Source organism: Pyricularia oryzae, chromosome 4, assembly GCF_000002495.2.
Source record: "Pyricularia oryzae 70-15 chromosome 4, whole genome shotgun sequence".
Lineage (NCBI taxonomy): Eukaryota > Fungi > Ascomycota > Sordariomycetes > Magnaporthales > Pyriculariaceae > Pyricularia > Pyricularia oryzae.
Genome location: NC_017851.1, coordinates 724,897 through 748,316, shown reverse-complemented (window position 1 = coordinate 748,316; position 23,420 = coordinate 724,897). Strand labels below are relative to the sequence as shown.

Below are 23,420 nucleotides of genomic sequence, written 5' to 3'. Positions count from 1 at the left end.
CACAAATAGTTTAGGTTTAATTACATGGCCTCCGATCTTCGTGTAGTAGACAGGTAACGCAAGGCACAGAATTTGGTGAGGATATATGTGTCCTATATATAACCGTTCATGTATCGGATTCGCAATTTTTTTTTTTTTTTTAAAAAAAAAAAGTCCCTATCCACTCTTAAAACTCATGCGAGCCGCGCTATAATAGAGCAATCTCCCTACGGAGTCAGTTGTAGAAAATTCGCCTCATACAAAAGCAATACATGCGATACGGGCCCGGGGGAGTTGCCGATACGACAGAATAAGACAAGACAAGGTCGATGGGCAGGTGACATTTTTCTTTGCAATTAGCAAGTTGTCAAATGCCACCAAAGGAAAAAGCAATGACTTTTGTAAATATTAATGTCAGTTGATGTACCCAAAAAAGAATCCGTGGGTACCCGTTGGCAGTTTTAGGTGCAGCTGGCGTAAACGAGTCTGTCAGTCACCAGCCGGGATTGATGCTCCAACGGTTCGTCCTGGGCCATCTTTAGAGTTCAACAACGCCTGCTGACTGGAGATGAAGAGCATGGTCCATGCATTTAGCGAAACGTCCAACCCCTCCAAACGTAAGATAGATAGCTTAGCTTAGGTTAGTGTTTCATGGAACAGAAAACAAAACGGGAAATCAGAAGCAACGAGGAGACCCATGAGAAGAAGAAAAACCAGCCTCTAAAACTCTCGTGAGTAGACGGGCGTTGCGGAGGTCGCTTTTATTTGACGAGTAGGCATCGTATATCGCAAAGTCGCGGTCAAGATCTCGTCGAGTTCGGGACCGTGAGCGGCTGTTTACTTACCTTATTTATACTAGTGTTACTGTCGAATTCTGCAGGTCGGCCTAGATTGACAGCATTACAACACCGTGTGGCACAAACAAACAAAAACTAAAGCCATATCAAATACTGTACTCAGAACCAGTAGGGAGGGACCTCGACTTTGCTTACACATTAGCCAACTCCGTACCTATCTAAGGTAGGTACCTTCCTTAGGTACCTTACCGAAGTTGCCCTGCCCCGTACCTAAGACATTCGGTAGTTGTTAGCTGGTGGGTAGGTAGCCATTCACCCAGCACCAACCCTGTCTGCCCTACTATTCGTAGCTACAATCAAAACAATTCTCCATTCCCGACTTTTTTGGTGGCCTTGCGTTTCGTTAACTTTTCATGCTACGTAGTATGGTTAATGGCGTTGATGATTTTCCCTCCATTAAATATGTGTGTGTGTGGCTTGGTGAAGTGATGCTCGGACGCGAAAGCATGCCGTTTTCTGTGCGCCTCTTTTAATGCTAGCAGGGTCTCTTTGTGCCCAAGTTGCCCCCATCACGTCCCGGACGCCAGACACCCACCGTACCTGTACAGTACCTGCAGTACAGTACAGTACACCAGACAAGACCCGGAAATGGGTGGACGTACGAGGTACCCATACGTAGGCACCTATTAAAATAGGTACAAAGGTCGTAAAATGAGCACGCAAGCTCCCAGTCTGTGTAATCCGAAGGACCCCGATTTTGCCGGCAACCCCTACCCTCGCCACCCCTGCCCGTCAAGTGTGGTTGTATTACTTTTTCGTTTTTTTTTAAGGTCTGGCAGGTTAAAGGTCGCTGGCTGGCAAATGGGAAGAGCACAGACTTGGCGGACAAGCGGGATTGCAGGGCCAAAATTCGTCCCTCTCCACTTCCGGCTGCCTATCGGCGCTTGTTACTGGCCGCCGCACATCCATCAGGGCCCAGTCACCGCCTCCACCCCGGCCGCTCATCCCCATTCTTTTTCGTCAGTCCCACGACTCGATCAACAAGGTCGACCTTTACTTTGATTCCTGCAAAACGGCCTGTCGGACCCAAAAGGTCACGATTCCATACAACCAGGCTGGGTCCTTGAATGAATCCGACACTGTCCCAAGGGTCATTTTTCTTTCGAATCCATTATCCTGTGCCTGCTTCCCCCATCGACAAAATTGCTGCAGCATCACTACCGGCGAGCTTCTGGCGTCCAACACATTGACACCAGCCGAAACTAAACTCAGAATCGCTCCAACTCAACAAATCCGTCTGACACAACAAACCCCCCGTCGCCAGCTGGCCCGCCTGCCGCGTATCGCAATTTTCCCCTTGTGGCCGCCGTGTCAAGCCCCGGGACCAATCCCGTTCTTCACCGAATTGAAGGAACCTCGATATCAAATTCCTTCTGGCCAAATTGGTTTGATTCAGCCGAACGAAGAATAGAATCAAACACAGAACCGGCCGGCGCTTCCCCTACTTCGAGACCTAAATTCGTACGACCAGCCGCAGCCGACACGCGGCACCAGATCGACCCGCGGACGATTAGCCAAAAAAAACGCTACTGGCTTAAATTTGACCACAATATTGTCTTTTCAATCGCATTCGGCGCCGGACCACGCAAAACGCTTCTCGGAGTCGAGGAGGAGCAAGTTGAAAAACAAGCAGCAGGAATCCGGGAATATACACACGGCGTTGCTAGCGACAAGCACCATTGCGTGCTGTTGGCGACCGAAGGCCGTTTCTCTGTCATCACCGACGTCCCGACCAACATCAAGACAGGTCGGGATGTCTGCCCACGCAGATTTCTCGCCCGAATTCGACTTGGTCGACTCCGACGAAGGGCCTCTTTCCTATCTTGAATTTATCAACAGCGACGACCCCGATAGCCTACACGCCTATGAGGCTTCAAGAGCAGCCGACTCCAAAGCCGTTTTAACACCAGCGCCCAATCCGCCTCCTATATCAAACCCGGCGAGCTCTCCCGAGTCACCAAGCCCCTCATTTCCGGATTCATCCTCAGAATCATCTTCATCAAAGCAGACCGGAGGCATGGCTTCTGCAAAACCTGGCTTCGTAGCCGGTGACGTGATGATGGACGGATTGGAATTCACGGGCGATTGGAAAGTTGAAGACTTCTTGCACACAGAGGATGACAACAGCATAGCCACAGATGGGACTATTAACCCATTATCCATTGAGAACCCTTTCGGTCTTGACCCTTCTATTGGTCCATCCAGTTTCGAGTTTCAGAGCCCGAGTAGCACACCAAGTCCATTCGCCAGCGGAGCTTCAGAGCAAATGACCTCTCCCAGGTCACCGAACGGAAATATCAACGGCCCTCCCAATTATTCAAAATCTTCCGAGGTTCCCAAAATGAACGGTCGAGGGCATAACAAGGCCATGTCGGTAAGTTTGGAGAAGGTTTGCAATGGCGCCGCGCCGCAGTTCCCCGCTAACCTACCTACTTATCACTGCGCCCCTCTCAGCAGTACTCGCTTACCCAGTCAATGTGTGATCTCAAGACAAAGTCTAGGGAGGTTTCGCCCACTTCCAACATGGTATTCAGCCAGGATTCATCGCCTTCTGCGATTCTGAACAACTCGCCCTCCCCTGCCGGGATTGATTTCATCAGCGCCTCTGGAATGGGGATTACCGGCGAGGCAGCGCTATTCGCCGGGTTTTCCTTCACACACGGACTTCAGAATGCGCAGAATCAAAACAACGGAAATATGCCTGCGGTATTCCCAAATCAGCAAATACCACCCAGTGTTTCAGGACAGCCACAATTTCCGATTTACCAGCAATCTCTGTTTGGCTCTGGCCCGCCATGCCGCCTGACCATCAACCAGACACCTCTCAAGTCACGTGTGGAAACGCAGATCCCGGTAAAGTTGACCATCTCGCCTTTACCTCCGGGCATCAAGCGCCTGCATCTGCCCAGGCACACCATCTCAAAGCCCAAGCTCATCGCGAAGCCTTGGCCGGAGAGGTCCCCGGATATGCTGGAACTCACGGTGATGCTGGTCTGTACAAGTGCGATGCAAAATCCTGAGGTCCGCAAGCGTGCCCTGGCCCGCGCCGCTGCTGCATCATCAACTTCAAAGCCCGGGGATGGCAATAACGAGGCCGACAAGGAGGAAACAAAACCTCAAGACGGCGGCGAGGTTCACATCTGCCCCGGCTGCATCACTCGAGAAAGGAAACGCGCCGCTCGGAAGAAGGCGAAGAAGCCGGAGGAAGAGGAGAACTGGACTCGCGATGAACACCGCCGTGTGGTTGTCTTCAACACACACGAGATCAAGGAATGGCAGGACCCAAACGCTCCTGGGCCCAAGGCAGCGCAATCAGGGCACTACCTGACTAGCGGAGTCATTGACGCGCCGATGCGGATAGCATGCTACTGCAGGCATCACCAGGAAAAGGGCGGGTTCCGTGTAATTTTCACCATTAAGGATCACATGGATAAGCTCATCGCGCAACAACTCTCCGAGTCCATTATGATAACCGATGACCACAAGACTCCGCACACCGCGCAATCCACCAACCCGCAATCTGCACAGGCTTCCGGATCGGACCCGTCGCTGATACACGGAAATGGTAATCCGGCATCTCACGACACTAATGCTCCGAGTCCCGGTGCTTCGGTGCCTGGGTCTTCGCATTCGCACTCTGAGGTGCCGGCTTCCAAGTCCGTTACATTCCCTTCGGGACTATCCACTCCCCAACAACCTCAGCATATTGTTCAAACACCGCGAAACCTATCAAGGCCCGTATCGCCGAACGGTAGCTCAGGCCCGAGTGCCAAGAAGCGCAAGTCTAGCGGAGGCATGACAAAGGTCCCTTCAGGATTAGCCATGACTAGGATTGAAACTTCGCAGTCGCCTGGGGCATGCAAGCCGACGGGTAACGGCCAGATGAACTCAGCAATACCTTCAGCCACGTCACCTTTCACCCCTAACCTGAGCTCGTTCTCGATATCTGCCGAGTCCATGTTTGGAAATGGTGGCACTCCCAACAGCGGAAATATCGCTCAGCCTTTCAACGGCGGTCCTCCCACTCCCAATGGCAATGACCAAGTTCTGTTTGCAACCAGCAATGGGGCTGCTGGCTTGGACAACATCGCAATGACTCAGCTTTATTCTGCCCCTGGGTCTGCGCATCCCAGCCGTGCCCCCAGTCCGAACAGCCTCAGGAACAACTCAAACGCCAGCGCAGCGCATCAGCAACAATCACAGTCTCACCTGGAACGAGCCCTGGCCAATGGCATCTACAATCTCCCTATGAATATGGCACAGCCCCGGACGCAACTCTCCGTGATTCATAAGATCATCCCTAATGAGGGTCCAAAATCAGGAGGTATCGAGGTCACCATCCTCGGTGGCGGATTCTATCAAGGACTGGAGGTTATGTTCGGTGATCAGAAGGCAACGACGACAACATTTTGGGGCGAGAGCTCACTTGTGTGCTTGCTGCCGCCATCTCCTGTCTCTGGTGCTGTCCTGGTAACGTTTAAACAGAATGGACAAACGGCGCCCCAGCAATTCACATCTGCAACCAAACATCAGCCTATCTTTAAGTATGTGGACGATGATGAGCAGCAGCTGATGCGGACAGCTTTGTCCGTTCTGGGGCACAAGATGACGGGCAAGATTGAGGATGTGAGGGATGTAGCTCGAAGGATTATCGGTGGAGGCAACGGCGACAGCTCAAGCTGGGGTAATTCGAATGGTAACGGCGGTCAGGGCCCTGTTGGCGGCAACTACAACGGGTTCTCTTTCAACGGTGCCAGCACTGAATCTCAGCTTCTGAAGGTCCTCGACTTGATAGACCTGGACGACAGCACCCACAAGGCACGACTCAACCTGCAGAGGCGCACGGGTCAGACAATGCTTCATCTTGCCTGCTCTCTTGGTCTCCACCGCTTTGTCGCGGCCCTGCTAGCTCGCGGGGCGAACCCCGACGCCCGAGACAAGGGAGGCTATACGCCACTGCATATCGCATCTCTCAACAACCATGTTGAGATAGTGAGAAGACTGATTGCGAAGGGGGCGGATCCGACTATGCGTACATTGTCTGGATTAACTGCGGCTGACATGTCCCAGTCCCGTGACATATTAAAGGCCATCCGACGCTTGGAAAGACACAGGCGATCACAAAGCGGCGGATCGATGCACAGCAGGGTCAGCAGTGCGACATCTCTGCGATCGCTGTGGGAGCCGGCTTCTGCCCAGCCCACTGCCAAAGAGTACACCTCGGAGGACTCTACATCATCGGGCGAGAGCCCCGAGTACTCTGAGGATGCAACTTCAGAAGACGATTCTGAAATGGCTGCCTCTGATTCTGGTGGTAACGCTTGGCTGAACATGAGGCGTGCGAGTACCGCTACCGCGCACGACGGAAAGATTCCGCAACCTCTAGATGGGGTTGATGGCGTCACACCTCCAGGACTGGCATCACCATCAGCAGCGGTAATGGCCTTCAGGGAGCAATGCAGAGACCAGTTCCAACACTTGCAGCAGGCTATGGCTATGAGGTTGCCGACATTGCCGCAGTTCCCCAACTTTTCGCAAATGGGGCCGATCAACTTCCCAGGGATGCCACCCTTGTCAGAATACCAGGGCTACCTGAACTCGGCACCTGTTTTCCAGCGCATATCTTCCCTGGTTCCAAACATTGGCGGCAGCGGCGCAAATGAGCCTAGGCCAGAACAGAGGCGGGACATGGACGGCAAGTGGTGGGACTTTTCTGGATTAGTCAACCAGTCTTCAGCACCGCCGCCAGCGTATGATGACATCTTTCCGCAGAAAAACAACCAGGATATGGATACGAAGCAAGCATCGGCAGCGCGAGCGGCAGCCGAAGCTGAGGCTGACATGAAGTGCACGATCATGTACGATGAAGATTCTGTCACTGCAGGGCCGAGCACTTCGACAGTCGACTCTGACGAGGACCAACAGCCTGAGCAGCTGCCGGCCTTGTTGCAGATTGGGCGGAAGAATACAATTACCAAGGAGCAGCAAGATAACCTCAGACGAGCGCATGCGGAAAAGAGGAAGGGATTGAGATCTGACCGTAATCTTTTCATGATCTGGGTAAGTCAAATGATGTTTTCTCCACCAGAGCCAACGAGTGATGACGCGTGAACATGAGGCTAACAATCTCTTCTTTGTTCTAGATCCCGGTTCTTCTTGTCGTCTTGTGCGCTACGCTCTACAGCAGAGTTCCTGTTGCGATTTCGGTGATCAACAGCCTGTTTCCTCCCGGCGGAATGGCGACAGTCGGCGTAGGAGCGGCCGGTATGGGTCAGCAGCAACCACCCAGAGATATTCGTTTTGAAGTTATATAATCCGGAATTGTTCATGTTCATAGACGGGAAAGGACAAATGGGGTCGGTGGCTTTGGCGGAGGCAAAGATGTATGTTTTATAATGATGTGGCTTGGAGATGACATTTGCGCTGTTGCTGTCATCAAATGATATACTGTCCCCCCAAAAACATGTAGGGGTTGGGCACACTTTGGTTCTTCACCTTCATTTTGCTTTGTATCTGTTTTGTCTCTCCTTTTTCGGGAAGATTTTGGAGGTTCGAAGATTAGTGTATATAGAGCCGACTTGGGGTCGGGATTTCTTTTTTCTCTCTCTCTCTTTTTGTCTTTGTTCTTTTGTTCTCATCTCAGACGGGGAACCAACCATATAGGGGTCGCCCGCAGCGCAAGCGCAGGCTTGGGAGTGTTGCTTTGGACTTTTCTTTTCGTTTCTTTTGGACAAACGAGATCGGTTGGAGTGATGGTATCAAGACAGTTCCTTGTAGATGCCTTGTCGTGAAAGTTATGTGAAGATTTTCTAGACCCCGGCTTACTCCTGACAAAACTGTATCACGAACTAAGCACACCGATGTTTTGGCAATCATGGACTATTAATGGTGCACTGGAGCCTGACTGTGTGATGAAGGAGATCATGTCTGTACAATGCTACAAAAAGCTTACTTACATAATCAGAAGCGTGACGAACATGAAACGTCAAGCACAAGTAACCCTTGACCCCTTACCTCTAGAATGACCTCCCTGATCCATATTAAAATTGGGTAACGTAGCCACACCACAATTTTATCAAGCCAGCCACAAATCACCTACCGACTTACATAGTAGAGGTAAGGCCCTTGACCCCTGGCATCAACACCGGATCCGTTTTGTTCGTGTTCCTGGCTAGTTTTTAGCACGAAAGGCCATCCATTGTTAGATATCGACCCGGTGTAGTGCTTTTATTTACTCCGTGTATCATCTCTAGTATGACGCGTCAAACTAATACCGCTACCATATTGTTGGTGGCGCTGTGCCTAACAAGAGCGGATGCTCGAAGCACCACTGAACCATTTTCTTGTTCAGCCGTACACCACCCGGACATCTTTGGGCGAGGAGATGGCCAGATCTGCCAAGTGGGAACATCAAGACGCTTAAATCGTGGGCACAACCAAAGCGGCACACAAGATGCAGACGATGTCGACTCCGCGGCACTGCCCGGATGGAAGTCCACGGGGGTCTGCCGGCGGCTGGGCCGCGAGGAGTTCTGCGCCTTTGCCAAGCCCTCCTTCAACTCGGGCGAGGGCACCGCTCTGATCACAACGCGGACAACGCTGGACGAGCTGGCCGCGCTGTTCGCCTCTGACGCACCGGTCCACGGGTCGCCGGCGCACAACTCATGGGTCCCCGCCGAGTCGCGCCCATACGTCGCGGTCCCTGTGCCGGGTAAGGGCATCGGCCTCCGCGCCACACAGCCCATCCGGACCGGCCACCTCGTCACGGCCCGCACGCCCGCCGTCATGGTGGATGAGCGCGCGCTGACTGGCCTGGCGCCCCGGGACCTAGCGCAGCTGCTGGTGCCGGCCGTGGGTGGGCTGCCCAAGCATCACCTCGCGCAATTTTTGGATTTGTCGACGCACGACGCCGCCAAGGATCACACGGACAAGGTCCACAAGATTTATTCGACAAACGCGTACCGCACCTCGATCCGTCGTGGCGTCGACTTTCACTCGACGTTTGTGGAAGGTGGGTTTCGACGACGAGTCCAAAGTGAGGCGGCCGGTTGGGTTTCCCGAGAGGTTTGCTAATATAGTATGGTTTCATGCGCGATAGTTTCTCGGATGAACCATGAATGCAGCCCCAACTGCGCCGCCTATTTTGATCCTATGACTATGTCGCAGCGAATTTACGCTATACGTGACATTATGCCGGGCGAGGAACTGACCGTATCGTACATTGAGTGAGTCCCTGACTTGTCCATCTCACCAAGAGCTTGACGAAGGACATATCTGACGAGGCCTCAACACACCAAAAAGCCCTGTGCAAACCCGGGAAGCACGCCAAAACCGCTTACGCAAGGACTGGGGCTTTGGCTGCAGCTGCCAGCGCTGTACTTCAGAGGCCCATTTTGGAGCCGAGTCGGACGCGCGTGTGGAGCAGATCAAGGCGCTCTGGGCCGAGCTGGACGACTACTCTGCCCGGCCGGAGACGGCGAGGGCGGCGTACCCGGCCAAGGCGGAGCTGCTGATCACGCTATTCCGGCTCGAGGGTCTGGAGAACCGCATCCACGAGGCGTACTACCGCGCGGCGCTCGAGAGCAATGGGGCGGGCGACGCCGTCACGGCCACGAGGTTTGCGCGGCTCTGCCTGGACAGGGGTTTGCTCGTCCGCGGGCCCAGCCAGCCCTTCCTGGAGGCGATGAGGAGCGTCATCGCCGAGCCAGAAAAGCACTGGAGTTGGCGGTTCAGGATAGATGGCAAGGGTGGGCCAAACTACAAGTGAGAGCATGCAGCATTTGTCAAGTCTACGCCAAACATCTAGCTACATACTGCGTACCATCCCTACCTTGGTTAATATTGGTCATCTTGGCGGCATTCTCGAGGCTGAAGTTGCTTGGGCGACTACACTAACTAAAACGTCGTCGTTGTGTAAATTTTCTGTAATATTAATAAAAAAGAAATTGAAAGCATGAAGAAGAGGTGCTCGTTACAGAAGTACATGCCCCAGACATCCAAGGTAGGTAGGCACCTAGGTAACCAAGGCAACACCAACAACTGCCCGAGACACTTCACAAGGCTGTAAGACATCGGATGCTTCTGGATATGAACTACCGTGCCTTATTCAACTCGAGTTTTGATTTGACAATCCTTGTGATAGCCTACTTGGTTGCGTATTGCCGAGAAAAAGATTAAGAGAACACCCCTGACGCCACACAAAGGATGAACAAATTGTCTGACCTGATGCATGGCAGGACCAAGGCACGGCATCAAAATTTCATTTCCACCGGTGCATGTACGGAGTAATGATGGTGACTATGGATGGAGTCTCAATTGGGTAAAATCGCTCCGAGGCCCGTAAAAAGTACGATTTTATTGTTTGAATGGAGGTGTATTTGTACGGTGTTTGTTGGCACGACCACCGGTGGATCCGCCCGAACTGCATTCCAATAACTACTGTCTCGCCTCTGCTTACAATTGATTGATCTACATCGATGAGCCTGGGAAAGAAAGAAAAGAATAATTAACTAGAACTGGTGTCTAGGGTTAGGCGAGAACAATCCAGAAGCCTTGACTGAAAAGCCAGACAGGGCTAAAGAGGCTGGATCTGCCGCCCCAGGTGGGTTTATGCCAAGAGAAACCTAAAAATTCCCTCAACACCCAAGTAACAGGTCGCAGGGTATCATTTCAACCTGGCAAGCTTTGGTCCTTCTCAGCTAGGAAGGTATCTACATGGCAGTATCGATCTAAATCCCCGCAAGCAACCGCGGAACTGTGAGCGATAAAAAAGCGCAGGTGAAAAAAAGAAAAAAAAAAAAAAACCTCGTTGGCCTCTGATTTTCAATCCCCGTGCCGCCATTAGCGCCGATATGCATGCAACAGGCGCCCTGTCGCTTCCGATCACAGCGTTTCCATATTCGTCGGCGAACTTGAATACCGATAGCTAACTGAGGTAGGTAGGTAATTAATCAACGGGACCAAAAAAAAACCCCCAGGTCACGGCAGATCGAGTGGCCCCGATCCAATGTTTGCGATCGCTACGGCGACTTTTTTTTTCTCTTTCTCTCTGCCGTCGATTTCTGTAGCTTTTGCTCCTAGGGCAGTTTTCTTGCAAGGATATTATAACTTGTCAACACCGTGGCGGCGGGAAGGTAATCTCGCTTCGCCGCACTGCAGACAGGGAAAACGCTAGCGGGAGCAAAACAAAGAGGCGAGTTGAGCACTTCCGGGACGCAACTCCCTTTGGGCAATGGGCGGACCCGGATAACAAAGAGGTGGTAAGAAATTCCTTGTCATGATTTTGAACCAATCACAAACGTCGAAAAAATATAACAACTACGTAGTACGTAGACCACGTCGCCTACCGAGTGGAGCTGAGAGAAGCGAATAGAGGAGAGAAGCAGGGGTAATGAAGAGAGCCCGAGAAGAAAGGGACTGGGAAAAAAGCGCTAAGTCCAGCCAGACCGCCGATGTATCGGGTAGGTGGGCAGAGGTTACGTAGGACATCTTCCGCGTTCAAAAGAAACTTGAAAACTGTGGACTAGCGGGATTTTTTTCTTGTCTGTATCACGTAAGTTGGCCAGCCCACTTGGCCCAACTTCCCATAAGCAACTTGCGAGCAAGGGAATCGAATTTGAAGTTCTGCAAGGTACTGTAATATCCCATCCAAGTTATTTTGGGGTGTCAAAGCAACCACATATCTCGTCAGCATCTTGTTTTCATATCGCTCTTGCCTCTCTTGGTTACATGATCTGTCGAATTCGGGCATCGTTTTTTTCTCCATCCAAAAAAAAAAAAATCTCACATGCACGTGTGTGTACCGGTAATAGTATGTGGGCAGGCCTGCCCCCTTTTGGGCGTACCAAGAAATTCTTCCGGCGACGTCGCACTCTTTTTTTAGGCAGTTTTGTCCCTGGGACCTGCAGCGACCGGTATGTAAGCCAAGAGGGTGAGCAGTTAGTTGGCAAAGGTGGCGCACTGCCCAGCGTAGTAGTCCAAGTAGCAGTGCCTCAGGTATACATGCCATTGCTACGATACTTATCGTAGCACGGCAGAGTGACCTGAGCCAACCCCCGCTTACTTTGTACCTTACGGATTTGTCTTGACCCTCCGGCTGGCATCCTTTCTTTCCACTTGGCAACCCGCCCGCACCAGTCCCAGCCCGCCCCTATCTTTAACGTTTTGTCGTGTTTTCATCTGTCTCTTTTTCTCTCTCACGCAATGTGGCACATTTTGGAACAAGCGCTTAACGTCTGGCAACGCCGAAAGTAATGGACGGATCGACATGGATTTCCAGCCCCTTTCACTCAAAGTATACCGATACAAATAATAGGCGAAATATACCTCGTATTTCTACATCGCTTGATGGATATATGAATTGCAGTAAAAAGTTCGCAGACGCTCAGTGACGAGTCAATTAAACGAGGGATTTTGGAATATGGAGCCCTACAACCTGGTCAAAGCGAAAGGCTGATCCAGGGTCATCTTTGGGTCGTCCCCGTCCTTTCCCAAGAGCTCCCCATCGACTTGGCGTTTCCGTCCGAACACAGGGCAGGAACACAGGGCAGGTGGGGTGTTTTCTCTCATGGGTGGTCATCTTTCCCCACCCAAAGGCGCCCAGACCTTCCTTCAGGTGCGTGCCTTTTTATCTTACCCCTGGCAGATGGTCCCACATCACGGATTCTAAATCCGCCACAAACGCGGCGTCTTTATTGGGCTACTAGGCTCGTACCTGCATGAGTGGGGTCCTAGTTCGCAGCAGGCGAGCCGCCCTTGCGTCCATTCTACCAGTAGCACGTGCTGATGTGTGTCCGAGGAGTCCACACCAAACGCCCATCTCCCGTCTGCCCTGCCGACGCCGTGACTGTAAACCCCCGTCAGCGGCGTGGCAATCAATGGAAGGGCGGGACTTGGCTGAGTGCCCGCTGAAGGAGCTGCCCGCACTTGAGGTTGCAATCATGCACTCTGTTTTAAGGGCCTCTACTCTCCCCTCTAGCCGTTCCTTCTAGTCCTTCTTTCTTCTCCTCACCCTCAACACTGCTTCTTGTGGTCTATTGTGTGTCTTTGTGCCACTTCATTCCTTCTATCAGCAAGCTACGCATCGCTCCTTATTGCGTCTTTGATAGACTGCCTCTCTTTCGAAACATCTGCTCGCTAGCATATCAAAATCTGGACGATTTTGCCGAGCCACATCTACGCCTAGTGCCGTCAGTTACATTCATTCTTGAACAACACCCCAGTGGCGTCCGGATATTGGTCCCATTCCGTTCCCATCAACGTCAATTCATTCATTCCTTTGACTTGAGCGCAAAGATCAAAACTTTGCCCAATCGGGGTTAACCACAACAAAGCTTCAACAAGACCCAGTCTGCTTTGCCGCGCGTCTGGACAAAGACAACCACTACAAGACTCTCTCTTGAACCTCGAACACCCCCGCGGGACTCGCATCTCTCAGCTGGTAGTTTCAACCCAAGGAAATCTTGACCACCATGCTTTCCAAGATGCAACTCTTTTCTTTGGCTTCGGCCTTCCTGGCCTCCGAGGCTGCAGCCCTCGTCGTCAACGCCCACCGCGTCAACCATGCACACTACCACGACAAGAGGGACATCGCTTACCAGCACACCGAGGTGGTCGTCCAAACCGTTTGGGAGACGGTCACTGTGTGGGACGACGACCTGCCTACTTCTTCTGTTTCTATCTTCAAAAACGTGGCACCCACCACCACGAGCTCTAACTCCACCCTCTTGAGCTCCAGCTTCGGCTCTTCATCCACTCTGACGACTGTTACTACGCCCGTGGCCTCGCCTCCCCCTCCGCCGGAGCCTACCCCGGCGCCTACTCTGGCCAGCCCTCCTGCGGAAGAGCCTGTCAAGGTCCAGGCCATTGCTCCCGAGCAAAAGGCTCCTCAAGTAGCACCCCAGCCCCAGATTCCCGCTCCCCAGGTGCCTTCTCCCCAGCCTACTCCTTCCCAGTCTCAAGCCGCTCCTGCTCCGGCTAAGTCATCCTCGGCGCCTGTCGTCGACAACAGCAACTCGGGCTCGGGCTACTCGCAGCCCAGCGGCAGCAAGCGTGGTCTGGCTTACAACTTGGCATCGCTCACCAGCCCCTTCATGGGCAGCGGGTCCAAGGCCTCGTGGGCTTACAACTGGGGACAGACACCAGATGGTCTCGATACCACTAAGATTGACTACGTTCCTATGCTCTGGGGTCCCCAGCAAATGCACACCAGCACCTGGAAGCAGAATGCTGACTCTGCCATCGCTGCGGGCGCCAAGTCCCTCCTCTCATTCAACGAGTGCGATAACAAGGGCCAGTGCAATACTGATCCGGCCTCGGCTGCCCAGGCTCACATCCAGTTGATGAACCCATACGGCTCCAAGGCCGCCATCTCATCCCCCGCCATCACCAACAGCAATGTTCCGGGTGAGGGCATCGACTGGCTCAAGTCCTGGGTCAAGGCGTGCAACGGCCAGTGCAAGTTCGATTTCTGTGCCGCCCACTGGTACTCCCCCGCCGACCCTCAGAACCTGCTCTCGCACCTTGACGCTGTTCACGACGCCTGTGAGGGCAAGCCCGTCTGGCTGACCGAGTTCGCACCCATCGATGGTGACGCCGACACCTTCCTGACTGCCGTCATGAAGGAGCTGGACAACAACCCCAAGTACAGCTACGTCCAGCGCTACTCGTTCTTCTTTGTCACCCTGCAGCCGCACTTCACCTCGGCGCGCATGATGAACACCGCCACCTCGCTCAGCTCTCTCGGACAGGCCTTTGCCTACTCTTGAGCCGCTTCGGCCTCCCATTTTGATATTTCTTTTTCACCCTTCTTGCTCTTATGATACGATATACCCTTCTTCACATTCGCTGTAACAACGCCTCTAGGGACACGGAACCTTTTTTTTCTTCTTTTTTTTCTGGGGGAAAAATGGACATTGGGGTGAAACACTTCTCTCGGCCAATTTCTGTTTGAATTTACTTTCTTTTGTACATTTTTTGACCCACTTGGGGAAAGTGACGATCTACTTTCACCATTTTGTTTCTTTTATTTTCTTCTCAACTTCGCTTACCGTGGCGTTGCACATATTGGGTTTGAGGCGGTCTCAAACTCGATTTTTAGCTATTTCCTTAGACCAGGCCAAAGCTATAGAAAGGGGGCCTTTGCTTTTTGAGTCGTTGGGCGTTGCAAACAAGGCGCCCGGTTAGACCGAGGAATACAATGATTTCCCCTTTACTTTGATTCCATGCCATTGTGTGCTATCCTGGTCTAGGTTTGAATGTCTCGGACCTGGTACTAAGTGTTGACTAGACTCGAGTGTGTAGTACTTTCGACAAGAATTTGTGTCCTCCGCGGCAGTGCTTTGAGATCAACAGATATCACACAACAACGTTGCTGATCCCACAACCCATCTTTGGTTTTGTATTCACCTGGCTCAATGACACCCGGAAGTGGATATCAATGTCAAAATGCTTACAGCCGCCCTCAGCACGTGCTTCCTTCGAAAACAGTTAGACAATATCAAAATTGTATGCCCCAGGAATAACATTGGGTTGTCACGTACACAAACTACACGCCCCCGCTGCTACTGGCTCCTTTCTACAGCCGTCTGTGTTATATCTCGTGTCAAGGGGAAAGTACATCTCCGGTTTGAGTCCGCGCAGGGCTGAAGGGAGGCTTTGACATGAGCAGGGCCTGACGGGTTTCACGTGCCGTGATTGGGTGTAGTAATCTATCGTCTTTTTTGTTTAAAATTTAATTTCTATCTATCACATCCTGGTTGGCTGACTGGCTGTTGGCCTATCTGGAAGCACTCAAGAGATATATTGCCTCCACAATGTTCCTGACGCCTTCTTCAAGGCATCGGAGTTTACTTTCAAGATGTTGTACAAATGCCCGATTTAAAGCTAGGGCTACGGCTCCAGTCTGACCTTGTTTGAACCTGGCACAAGTCACAACCCCCTTTTTGTTTTCACAAGCCAGCATCAATTAGGAGCTATGTCCAGCCGTCGCAACCCCCAATTTCTCGAGTTTGGCATGTAGTCGCATGTTATTCTTTAGTCTTCCAGGCATGGAAAAATGGCAGTCAAAAGTGCAGCAGACATGGACAGAGCCCTTGAGATTCCTCGCTGACAACATGTTCCAGCTCGGTTTATGTATCGACAAAAGCAAGAACCACGGTGGTGGCACCAGTGATCATGAGGAGAACAAACGTTTGCCCTCCTTTCCAATGATTATGTTATGCATCATCTTCGACATCAGGCGAGAACCGCGCAATCGCAAGCCAAATTCACAACGCACAAAGAAGGCTCCCTTTTTTGGAAGGACAGCGTATGCCAGCAATGGCCTGATGGCGCTGGATGGCCATGATCGGAACCACGCATTGGACGAGCTGTTTCCGAGCGTCACGCTCGTTGCAAAACCCTGCCGATCTCAAGAGGCGACTGGCCCGGAGTTCTGGTGATGACGATATTTGACGTGCAGAGTATCCTCTGTTAGCCACAGGGTTCCCTGAACAAAATGAATATTTCGACTTATTCCTATCTGGACGCAATCCCCACATACAATTACTTACTGTTATCCCCCTTCATGTGATTGGCATATCAAAGTAAAAATATCAAAGGGGCTGTTTGTGTAGCGGTTTTAGGGGTTTCAGAGGGACGGTTTGCGAAAAGTCGTACCTGCGGTGCTCGACGAGGAGGCGAGCCGGGCGAGTGGTCTCGCAGGGGCTGAGCTCATTCCTGTTTATGGATCGCCAACAGCAGGGGATTGCATCTTGAAGATGACGGGCGAGACACGAGAGGTCCACAACTTTGATCGCACTCCCCAATCCAGGGATGGCCTGTACGTCTCCGTTGTCCCTAAAGCAAAACGCGAGAATCGCATAATACCACACCGCATAGCTTTTCTCCCAAGGTGTTGGAACTGACAAGTAGACAACGATACGACGACGTGGCCTCTGAATGCCCTGCAAGAGTCTGAAAGCTTGCTTTCCAGTATTTCCCTTGATGCAAATCGAGGTTTACTATACCAAGATCGCAACCCAGTCGGTTCTCCTACTATCCGTTCTTTCATAAACTGGCGATGTCGGTTTCCCAAGTACCTCCGCCAGCTACCCGTTCTTCTCAAGTTGGACCCGAATCGACTGGGCACCCATGGAATAGCAATCAAGACGATCAAACAAGGTCCAGAGCGTACTTATTTTTGGGGATAGAAAATGTCGTAGACATGAGAACGGACCCTAAAGTCAAGGCTCTTCAGGAACTAAATCTTCCAAAATCGTTTGGTATTAAGGGAAGGAACCTTGAGCCAGTGGACACGCGGGAATGGGATCTGTAGTAGATACATCCATCCGTTGACCGGCCAGAGGGGTAAATAAATCCAAAATAACCTACCTAGTCACAGAGACCTCAGGTTTTGCATCTACAAAAAAAAAGTGTTGTTTGTATAAAGTCTAGAGACCTTGAGATTGCAACTATGCCACGGTCTATATAAGGTAGCCAGTATCGTGGCTGAGCAAGCAGGGGTCAGGGGCAGATACCCCTGGCAGACACTTGCCTGGTTGAGAACTTGAATCTTGACCATGACTTACGGCCGTTTCGCTTTCGAGCTGTAGGGGATAGAACGAAACAGCCAGGGATCCTTTGAGATTCAAATCTGGCAAACATTCCAATCTCTCAAGCCAATCCTGGGTTGCTCGATGATGTACACGCGTCTATGTTTGGTGCTTTAGAGCTTTGACATCCTAAGAAACAATCCCATCTATCACCCACGATACCTTGAACAAGGGTTTCTTGATGCTGTCAAGAAATATTCTTACAACTGGTTGTGGCTCTGCAAGAGCAGAGCCCATACATGTCCATACGACCTTGAATCGGCGTCATGGACCTGTTTTCCCATGCTATGTTGACAGACATCGTGGAAGCCGCCCAATACTCGAGGAAGATGACAAGGCGGAACCTCTAGATGTTAGCATGCAAGGAATTTGCCGAGAGAGGTTGCTCTCCAGGGGTGACAACCCCTTGAGCCAGCAAGGTCCTCGCAAAAATGTAGGCTGCACACCAAGACCGAGGATCACGAAGGCATTCCTGCATCTTGAATGACAAGTTCATAGCCCTGTCAACAGCCTGCCAAAAGATATGCGTAGCCGCGAACAAAGTGTTAGTCGACCAACAAATGCTAGAACCCGATCGAAGAGCTCAAGACAATCGCCCAACAAGACATGGGCAAACGGTCCGGTTTGATAAAACACGGATTCTGCTCACGGAATTTTGCCGCTTGTTGAGTTTTTCAGTGCTGAGGCAACCAGGAGCCCCCTTCAGCCTGTAGAGACTGTTTACCAGGCCTAAAGTACCGCCAAGAAATCTTGCGCAACGGCACCAGCGATAGCTAGCGCCTCTAGGACGAAGATCACCGGAGATTCTAACCCTGGGAGCGACCTGAAAAAAATCACAAGCGTTTTGCGGTAACGCCTTGATCATAAATGTCTCTGGGCACGCTTCCTGTGGCCTTGGCAGATTGCTTTGCTCCAAAGTCCACATTGTTGTAGGCGCCTCCCTTCCAACCATCGGACCGATCAATCCAACGGGTGGCAAATCCAGACAGGTTATCAACCATGATTTGATGGAAAGAGCCAGGATCAATCAATATACAAGGCTCGGCCATCCAAGCTGTTGCTGACTGTGCTGCGCGACAGCCTGCCAGTTGCTGCTCTCGTTGTCGACGCAAAGTTAAGCTATTGCTTCACACTAATGACAGACGTCTCAGGCAGTCGTTGCCACGACCCTGAATCACCCTCGCAGTAGTCTCAACAGGCATTGCGGTTGGGCCAAAAGCGCATGCTTAGCAGCTCATGATGCGGTTGCCGCTGGGAAGTCATGTTCCATCCAACGTCGCATCTGACCACTTTCAACACACCGAAATACAACGACATTGGCCAGGGCACCTTGTACCATACCATCACGCAGGCACACGGGAGCAGAGTGGAGCAAATGGCACCGAGGGAAATCGCTGGACTCCAGTACGCCGATCGTGGTCAAATTGCATCGTAGGCCGCTACGTGATTCCAGAAGTAGGAATATAAGAACGTGACAGAATGAGAAAGAGGGCCAAAACTCCACCTAAATTAAACACCAAAGACAAGGTAAACCAAGGAAGAACCTTAGACTCCGACTTGACAACAGGATCGCCGGGGCTTTTGAAGCTGACCGAATTGAGTGATGAATGTCACTGTTGCAACAAGGTAGTCGGCCCCTGGATTGTCGAGGAGCATGACCATGCCATATACTGGTATCATGTGTGCGAGACCGCAGGAACAGCAACGATACATCATGTCATAAAGTAATGACCAAGAACAGGTCGGGGTTTCGGAGACTCGCTGGTTTGTCGTAGTAAGATTATTTCTTCGCGGCGGCCTCGGCAGCCTTTTTGGCCTCCGCTATGGATGAGAAAAGACACACTAGTCAATATCCAAAATCCTATATCAAGCGTTGCAAAACGGGTACGGGGATTTGTGAACCTGGACGCACCAGCCTTCTGCTTCTCGCGCATCATTTGGGCCACTGCCTCTTTATCTCTGGCCATCTCGCTGCCGCTCTTGTTGTTGGCTGACTTCTATGGGCACGGAAAAGAAAAAAAAAACGTGTCAGCACGCATCCACGACGAGATGACAGAGTTTAAAACGGTCAAGACATTGCGCCTGGTAAAGACAAGAGTGATACTGGAGTATCGTGGTTCTGCCAAATCCAGGAGAGGTTGCCCCGCCACCAATGTTGTCGCATCGTCCGGCGAAAGTCGACCGGAAACTTGTGGAAGAAAATGGAAACCCGCATAAGGCAGAACATACCTTCTTAGCCGCCTCCTTAAGGTTCTTTTCCCGAGCCTTGTCACGTTGGTTTCCACGAGCCATTTTTGCAAACAAATTAAATAAAAAAGGGAGTCCACGCGGCCGAGGGTTTCGTTGCGCTTTTTCGAGGGTAGCTGATGACGGCGATTGGGTGAGGAGGAGGAGGATTAGGCTTAGCAGTGTTTCGACTCTAGAATGTCAGAGAAAGGAAAATGGATTAAGGCGATGGATCGGGGATTGCAAATGGATTGGTTGGTTGGCTGACGTTTTACTACCACGCTTCGGGTGGGGGCTGTGCTGGGTGGGGCACGTGAAAAAGGACGACAAGGGCCTGGGCAGCTTTTTTTGGTCTGGAACCTAGAATGGTCTTTTGGATTCCTGACTCCAGCTTGCAAAGACTTGGTAGTTGGTAAGAAGCAAGCCAGATTAGACGCGCGGGTGCACGCGCCTAGCAACCCGCCGCTCTAGGGTAAATCGGCTTGACCGTGCGAGCTGAAAATTTCTAGCCAGGTGCTTCAGTACCTAAGTAGCAAGAAAATTACCGCGCAGTAAATAATTGGATGGAATTTGCTGTCCACGGAAAAACTCAGCCGAATACCTGTAATGAGATACCTACCTAGATAAGTGTACCTTGGGTATCTTCAAAATTTGCCGCGTTCGATCAGTGAGTTCTAATTCAGCTGAGACTATTGGTTCCTGGCGCCCGGTTTTTGGCCTGCAGCACCACTCAGTTTGCTATCTAACGACTTATCCGGGTACCTTGAGTAATCATCAACTCATTCTATACTATGTAAAGCCACTTCTATTTCGACATTTCATATGTGGCTGTAGGGTTTAGATGAACACCATCTTGCCGCTTTATCTCCCCTATATCATGCTTATCCGATATTGTGATTTTCAACGATCGCAGCTACAAATCGCTAGTCTGTAGATTCACACAATGGGCAAGGCTTGGCAGGGTCACTAACGCATCTTCAGCAAGAATCGGACGAATAGCTGCCGCGATTGCTCAGATGTGGGGATGGATGGAGCCGCCCTAGCTGGAAAGTGGGACTCAAGCCCGCTGACCAATAAAAACAAAGGCTACTCAGTAGTAAAGTGAATCTGAGACGACGTTAAATCACCCACATCCAATCGACTGTATCGACCACCGCCTTTTTCTGTATCCCATCCCTGCTTGTCGATGAATGTTCGGTAAGTTCCACCTGGATCAACGTCCACCTGTCGGGTCTGGGTAGGTAGCCTTGCCCATGGGGTCGATTGGATGAACGCCCATGTGCGACTATTATGCACCCGCCCGTTATCCTCCTGTATACCCTTCTTTTTTTGGCCATCGCCTTGTCGAAGCGCCCGTAAGCGCTCGTTCCAATCCGACCCGGCAGTCTTTTCTCCACTGCCAGGGTTTCTCTTCAAGGCCAGGTAGGGAGTATGATACTCTAGTAACTAAACGGCTGGTCGATGATTGCTCCCCGGAAACAAGATGAAACGGGCAGTCTTTGTTGACGGCACGGCGCATCGTACACCACGAGCGCGTGTGGCCCGGACAGGACGATTGGCGCCGAGGCCTTCTAGCGCCCATCGAAAACCGACCATGTTCGCCCTAGAGATGTCTACTCATTTACTTTGTGACCTTCCGTCCTTCCTTTGGTATAAACCGGACTCTTTCTGCCCACAAAGTCTGTGTGGAAAGGATTGCTAGTGAGTCAATTGTCAACCTTCGCACAGATCCGACGACATTAATTGTTATTTGTATCTTTTCATTTGTCTTTTTCTTTGTCTCGTTTCCTCCTTTTTTTCCCCCTTCTTCTCCGTTTCCCTTTTTCTCTCTCAACTCCTTTTCTTTACTCTCATGTTTGTCATTTTGTGCTGCATCTCTTTTTCTACTCAGGAGACGGCCATCGTGTCAAACAATAACAATACATTCCCTCATCTGTCGACAATACCAGGCTGGCATCCCTGATAGCTTCAGACCCCTCTATTTTTCTATTGAGACAATAGAATATACCGGACTCCACCATCTTCACGAGAGCAGACCTTATTTGCTGGTAGTTAAATCGCCAAAAAAAAAACCTGCCACGGCGAACGACCTTTTCTTTGTCAACTTATTCACGCCATTTCCAACGATTGCACTCTTTCTTAACCGTCTTCTTTCATTCAACTCTCTAGTGGACTAGATCTTCTTTCTGCATTAATTTGGTTCCGTATCTCTGGACTGTTGAACTCACTTCTGGGACGCACTACCCGGCCCGACGACGATCATTATCAGCTCTTCTTCCGCTGCTTCACTTCTTTAACTTGGGTTGACTTCAGGCCAAAATGGATCACTTACAAAACCCATCGCACTTCCAGCAGAAATTGCTGGGCCCCGGCAGAATTTTCTTGATGGTCTTCCGCCTCATCAACATCCTCGCTCTTCTGGCCATAGCCGCGGCCGCTTGGATTCTTGTCATCGAATTCTTTATTCGCGGCGTCCCACAGTGGCAGCCGTGGTTGCTTTGGGATCTTTGCTCGCTCTGGGTCGTTGCCTTTTGCGCAATCTTCTTCGTCGTATCAGAGATCGCAGACTTTATCACACCTCTTCACGACTACTTTGCTGAAGTCTGGCCTGTACTCTCGGACGACCACGGATTCGTGTGGCTCGGGACTGCATTCCTTATGATGGGCTTCAATGTGCTCTCACACCTCAACAACCCTGTTAACCAGATCTCCAGCATCGGCTGGCCACTGTGGAGGGCATGCATATCATGTGGCATCATCAGTGTCGTAGTTGGGGGCATCAACATGATACTCACAGCTGCCTACAGCTTCGGAGGTGGACTCAAGGCCCGGGCCGTCCGCTCAGGTCGTCACAACCGACCTGCAATGGCCATTTCGAGCCCGAACCACCTCAGCGAGAAACTCTACGACCTCGAGAGTGACGCCGGCTCAATGCCCCAGCGCCCGGCCGACATCCACCCTGCTTACATCTGGAGAACTGATTCCACATCCGCTCGGTCTAAGATGACTGTCAGCCCGGCATCCAGCGTCAACCACGGCTCGTCATTCAATCGCAACAACAGCCACAGGAGCCAGAAGCGCTACAGCGCAGCGGCTATGAGCCAGTTCTTCGGCCCAGCCCACCAGGCGGCCTCCAGCGTGGCAGGACCTTACGATGACGACGAGAGGAACACAACATTGAGGCCACCACCAGCCGGCACCTATGGAAGGCACCCAGCTGCACGGCAACAAAACTTCTTCTAAATTTTCACTTCAAGACGATGGGACGACCACTTGGGGGTGGGCGCGTGGTTGCGTGGCTTGAGATCGAAAAGGTTTATAACATACGCAAGGCGAGGTCAGGATCTGTTGGCGTTTCGGAAAAATCACATTAATGTTTAAGGGCAGTTTGGTACTGGTTGGAATTTGTGGCCTTCATTCAAAGCACTTTTGAAGTACTTTGTCATCTTCTTTGTTACTCGCCTTATCTTCTTTCTCCTTCTTCTCTTTCTCGGTTAGTATCTGTCAATACCCATATGAGGGGTATCCTTAGTTCCAGATACTGTTATCCAAAGGCTTTTCTTTTCACAAATTGAGCACACGCATTCTCAACTATGACTGGTTTTGATTAATCCAGGACATTTCACAGATCTACAACAAACACAAACAAATAAATGTATGCAGACGTGAGGTCAATCATGGCTGACCACGTGACTGTCCTGATATTGCTGGAGTGATGACCCACTATATTAAGACGTCTATTTGGACCCACCATTCCGAATCAGGC

The 23,420-nt window shown here is 51.3% G+C and overlaps 8 protein-coding genes across 8 annotated transcripts; 5 read left to right on the top strand and 3 right to left on the bottom strand.

The window, feature by feature from the left end:
- Window positions 1-699: 699 nt before the first annotated feature.
- Window positions 700-1,931, bottom strand: MGG_15356 (uncharacterized protein; the record flags this gene model as incomplete). Its single annotated transcript, XM_003716057.1, has 5 exons — window positions 700-812; window positions 1,026-1,046; window positions 1,377-1,387; window positions 1,439-1,561; window positions 1,834-1,931. 5 exons carry the CDS (start codon window positions 1,929-1,931, stop codon window positions 700-702), a joined length of 366 nt encoding a protein of 121 aa, XP_003716105.1.
- Window positions 1,817-7,739, top strand: MGG_14003 (ankyrin repeat protein). Its single transcript, XM_003716056.1, has 3 exons — window positions 1,817-3,210; window positions 3,294-6,896; window positions 6,980-7,739. Exons 1-3 carry the CDS (start codon window positions 2,590-2,592, stop codon window positions 7,148-7,150), a joined length of 4,395 nt encoding a protein of 1,464 aa, XP_003716104.1. The 5' UTR covers window positions 1,817-2,589; the 3' UTR covers window positions 7,151-7,739.
- A 151-nt stretch (window positions 7,740-7,890) lies between these two features.
- Window positions 7,891-9,861, top strand: MGG_14002 (uncharacterized protein). The gene is made up of 4 exons (XM_003716055.1): window positions 7,891-7,952; window positions 8,090-8,847; window positions 8,935-9,061; window positions 9,138-9,861. Exons 2-4 carry the CDS (start codon window positions 8,091-8,093, stop codon window positions 9,601-9,603), a joined length of 1,350 nt encoding a protein of 449 aa, XP_003716103.1. The 5' UTR covers window positions 7,891-7,952; window position 8,090; the 3' UTR covers window positions 9,604-9,861.
- Window positions 9,862-11,774: 1,913 nt separating this feature from the next.
- Window positions 11,775-12,492, bottom strand: MGG_17044 (uncharacterized protein; the record flags this gene model as incomplete). Its single annotated transcript, XM_003716054.1, has 3 exons — window positions 11,775-11,846; window positions 11,899-11,985; window positions 12,472-12,492. 3 exons carry the CDS (start codon window positions 12,490-12,492, stop codon window positions 11,775-11,777), a joined length of 180 nt encoding a protein of 59 aa, XP_003716102.1.
- Window positions 12,493-12,703: 211 nt separating this feature from the next.
- Window positions 12,704-15,044, top strand: MGG_08577 (uncharacterized protein). The gene has a single exon (XM_003716053.1). The coding sequence runs from the start codon at window positions 13,307-13,309 to the stop codon at window positions 14,600-14,602; it is 1,296 nt and encodes a 431-aa protein (XP_003716101.1). The 5' UTR covers window positions 12,704-13,306; the 3' UTR covers window positions 14,603-15,044.
- Window positions 15,045-15,949: 905 nt separating this feature from the next.
- MGG_08576 (uncharacterized protein) lies at window positions 15,950-16,276 on the top strand (the record flags this gene model as incomplete). Its single annotated transcript, XM_003716052.1, has 1 exon — window positions 15,950-16,276. One exon carries the CDS (start codon window positions 15,950-15,952, stop codon window positions 16,274-16,276), a length of 327 nt encoding a protein of 108 aa, XP_003716100.1.
- Window positions 16,277-18,753: 2,477 nt separating this feature from the next.
- On the bottom strand, window positions 18,754-19,881 carry MGG_08575 (uncharacterized protein). Its single transcript, XM_003716051.1, has 3 exons — window positions 19,658-19,881; window positions 19,341-19,425; window positions 18,754-19,249 (listed from the first exon to the last, which is right to left on the bottom strand). The coding sequence occupies exons 1-3, from the start codon at window positions 19,718-19,720 to the stop codon at window positions 19,209-19,211; spliced, it is 189 nt and encodes a 62-aa protein (XP_003716099.1). The 5' UTR covers window positions 19,721-19,881; the 3' UTR covers window positions 18,754-19,208.
- Window positions 19,882-20,807: 926 nt separating this feature from the next.
- MGG_08574 (uncharacterized protein) lies at window positions 20,808-23,324 on the top strand. Its single transcript, XM_003716050.1, has one exon. The coding sequence runs from the start codon at window positions 21,974-21,976 to the stop codon at window positions 22,895-22,897; it is 924 nt and encodes a 307-aa protein (XP_003716098.1). The 5' UTR covers window positions 20,808-21,973; the 3' UTR covers window positions 22,898-23,324.
- The last annotated feature ends 96 nt before the right edge of the window (window positions 23,325-23,420 follow it).